Consider the following 3,394-nt stretch of genomic DNA (forward strand, 5'->3'; position numbering starts at 1 on the left):
TTCAAAATAAGTATAAAAAATTTATTATATTAAGTTATTAACATAAATTAATAAGATAATTAATTAAAAATATTTTTATTTTAGATAAACTAAATTGAACGGGCAAAACTACTCTTCCTAGTATTTTTTTAAGGTTTAATGGTTATAACGTTAACATGTCCTAGCACTGTTTTTTTCAGAGTCCAACGACAATTATAAAACCAACTATTTTTCGTTCAATAATCAATATCAACTAAAATTTTAAATTATCACTTTATCTTTATATGCATCATTTCTTCTCTCATTCTTTTGTTATTTTTTCTCCCAACACCACAACTTTACTTCTCATCGCCGTCACTTTAAACCTTAAGTAAATTTTAAATTTTAAATTAGCCATAAATTCTAATCCTAAATTCTACAAAACATAAATGTTAAAAAATAATGTTATAATATAAAACTAATATTATATAGGATGAAGTATTACATTAGTCTCTTATGTTTGGCCGTAATCCTATTTTGGTTCTTAAGGTTTAAAGTGTTCATTTAGTTTTAATTTAGTCCCATCATGAGATCAAAATTAAATAATTAATGGAATATCCTACATTACAGCAGTATAAGAACAAAGTCAATAATTTAGAGAATAAGTATAAGCTTCAAAGATACAAAATCAACCGTGGATATATCAATACATTTATTTATCATTCTCCTTAGTTTCATAGAAAATATTTCATTTAAATTGTAAGAAGAATGATAAATAAATGTATTGAAACATCCACGGATGATTTTGTGTCTTTGGAGCTTATACTTGTTTTCCAGATTATCGATCTTATTTTTATACTGCTGTCATTAAGGACATTCCGTTAATTATTTAACTTTGACCTCACAATGGAACTACATTGAAACTAAATGAAACTTTTTTGGATTCTAATAAGATACTTCAAACCTTAAGAACCAAAATAGAATTACGTCCAAACGTAAAAGACCAATTTAATACTTTACCCTATTATCTAATTAAAAGTTAATTTTTTATACTTATCTTCTTTCTTTTAACATTCTCTTTTTCAGGACAACCCCCCTCACTCCTGTTACAAGTTCGATCAATAGGAGTATAGTTAAATTAAAAATTTTGTCTTTACAACACTACTTCTTTAAATAAATACTTATTTTAGACAGAAAAAAATAATTTACTTATTCAAGATGTAAAATGAAGCACATATACATTATTAACGGCTAAAATGAACATTCACTTGACTAAACTATTAAAATTTAAAGTAACTCAATATAATAGAAAAATAATAGTTAATAAGTTTACCGAGACCCAGAACTTTCCCCATGAAGGAATAGCCACTAAACCACCATGGTCAAGAATCCATTTTCTGGCTCTGGCCATTGGCATGTCTTCATGATCTTCAAGTTCTTCTCCAAGTATTCTTAATGCAATGTAACTCAATGCTGATCCAAACATTGTGCTGTGTCCCTCTATATGGAACCCCCAACCACCATCTTTGTTCTGTCTCATTAATTGTCATGGAAAATGCCAACCAATAATTTTATTGGTTATTCATCTTTTCACTTCTAGCCAATTTAAATTAAATGGACATGTTTCTTTAACAAAAAAACCTGCTCTAACTAAGATGTCAAAAACATATTTTTATAAAGATATTTGTTTAGTTACATTTTAAAATTTTAACTTATAGAAAAAAGTAATTAACGATTTAAAGGAAATAATTATAGAGCTTTTTTTGGAGTATTAAAAAAATTACATAAATTTTATATTATATCTTTAATATAAATATCCCATGCATGGAAATGGTGAAGAAGTAGTGTATAGAAGAGTAGCTACCTGGTGATTATACAAATAACGAATAATTTCTTTCTTGTGTTCTGCTCCTAAAACAACATCAAGGGATCCTGTAATATATAATGCCATTACCTGCACACATGATAATCATGGTCAATTAAATCAATAAGTAAAGCTAAAAAATGCTCCTTAACATCCATGCATATATATTTATATGATATCATCTCAAAAATAAATAAGATTACCAAACATGATCAAATGTAATGCCAGCACTTACCTAGAAAAGTGACATAATTATTAATAAATATAAAAAATAATGTATATATATGTGTCATAAAATTATTCATTCCAAAAATTTAAATTGATAGGAAGAGACAATATGAATAATTATATTTCTAACACTCTCCTTCAAGAAAGAGTCTCTTTTAAATTTGTTTAATTTTTGTATAGATATTTTTCTTTATTTGCTTTATCTTTTTTTTTTTTACTTTTGGAATTCACTAAAATCGAACTTTAGATCTTTTGGATATAGAACTGTAATAGCATGTCATAAAATTACTCATCCTACAAATTTAAATTGATAAAAGAAGACAACATAAATAATTATATCTCTACCAAAATGAAAACTTTGTATAGCATATATAAAGGCTAAAATTGTAGTATTAAAATTCTAAAGCTCACCAAAGGTTGAAGGAAAAATAAAGGGCCAGCAGATTCAGCAGGCCAATGACCATCATGTGCTTGAATAGAAGAAAAGAAAGTGAGAGATCTTCTCATTGTTGTAATCAATGCTTCTTGTGTTATTTTCTCTTCTTCTCCCACTTTCACTGCTTCTGGTATTGGTCCACATCTGTTCTCTTTTCTGAGCTGCCACCGGTTAAATGCATTTCAATTTTTGTCAATACTCAACCACCCCATGACCAGAGTCATAACTCATAAGTGAAGTGATCAAGTGAGTCATATATAGCAATAATTGGTTATTATTATAAATGTGAAGTTGGCAGAAAAAAAAGAAAAAGAATAATACTTGATTTGGCAGTTTCTTCTTTCATTCTTTCTTATTTATCATATTTAATATAGAGGAATGCTAGGGTCAACAATTTTTGTAATTTGTAGCCATCAAATAATCATCAATAATAGTTTTAATGGTGTGAAATTGGTGTAAAATTTCATCCAATAGCTCACTTTTCTTTACTGATTACATACTGGCTATAATTTAACAAAGTTGCTGAACCTAGACTTTTCCTTTAATATATATATCTACTTATTCCTACTGCCTTATACTTGAAAGCTTTTCTATAGTAATAATAGGGACATGGAATAGATTTGGTATATTTTTTAAAAAATATCATTTATTACATATAATTCATGAAATTTGTTATTTATAAAAATAAGCTAAAAATTTTAATTGAAATATAATGCGCATTCACTCATGTTAGGTGTACACTAAAATCAACCACCAAAATTAATTATTTGTGTAGAATATGTATTAAAATACAAAATACCTATTTTAGTAGTTAATTTTAAATTGCAAATAGCATTTTTGTAATGAATTACTATCTTGATTATATATTTATTATTATTTCAAATTTGATACAGTAATAAACATGAAAA

At 26.5% G+C, this 3,394-nt stretch overlaps 1 protein-coding gene across 1 annotated transcript in view; it reads right to left on the reverse strand.

Moving 5' to 3' along the window:
* Positions 1–3,394, reverse strand: part of LOC107641345 (lupeol synthase-like) — an 11,079-nt gene that overhangs the window by 6,453 nt on the left and 1,232 nt on the right. The window contains exons 3-5 of the mRNA XM_016344839.2: positions 2,462–2,647; positions 1,823–1,912; positions 1,292–1,489 (exon numbers count right to left, since the gene is read on the reverse strand). Of these exons, the coding sequence (XP_016200325.1) occupies positions 1,292–1,489; positions 1,823–1,912; positions 2,462–2,647 (474 nt within the window). The remainder of the gene's footprint in view (positions 1–1,291; positions 1,490–1,822; positions 1,913–2,461; positions 2,648–3,394) is intronic.

This window comes from Arachis ipaensis, chromosome B05, assembly GCF_000816755.2.
Source record: "Arachis ipaensis cultivar K30076 chromosome B05, Araip1.1, whole genome shotgun sequence".
Taxonomy (NCBI): Eukaryota; Viridiplantae; Streptophyta; class Magnoliopsida; order Fabales; family Fabaceae; genus Arachis; species Arachis ipaensis.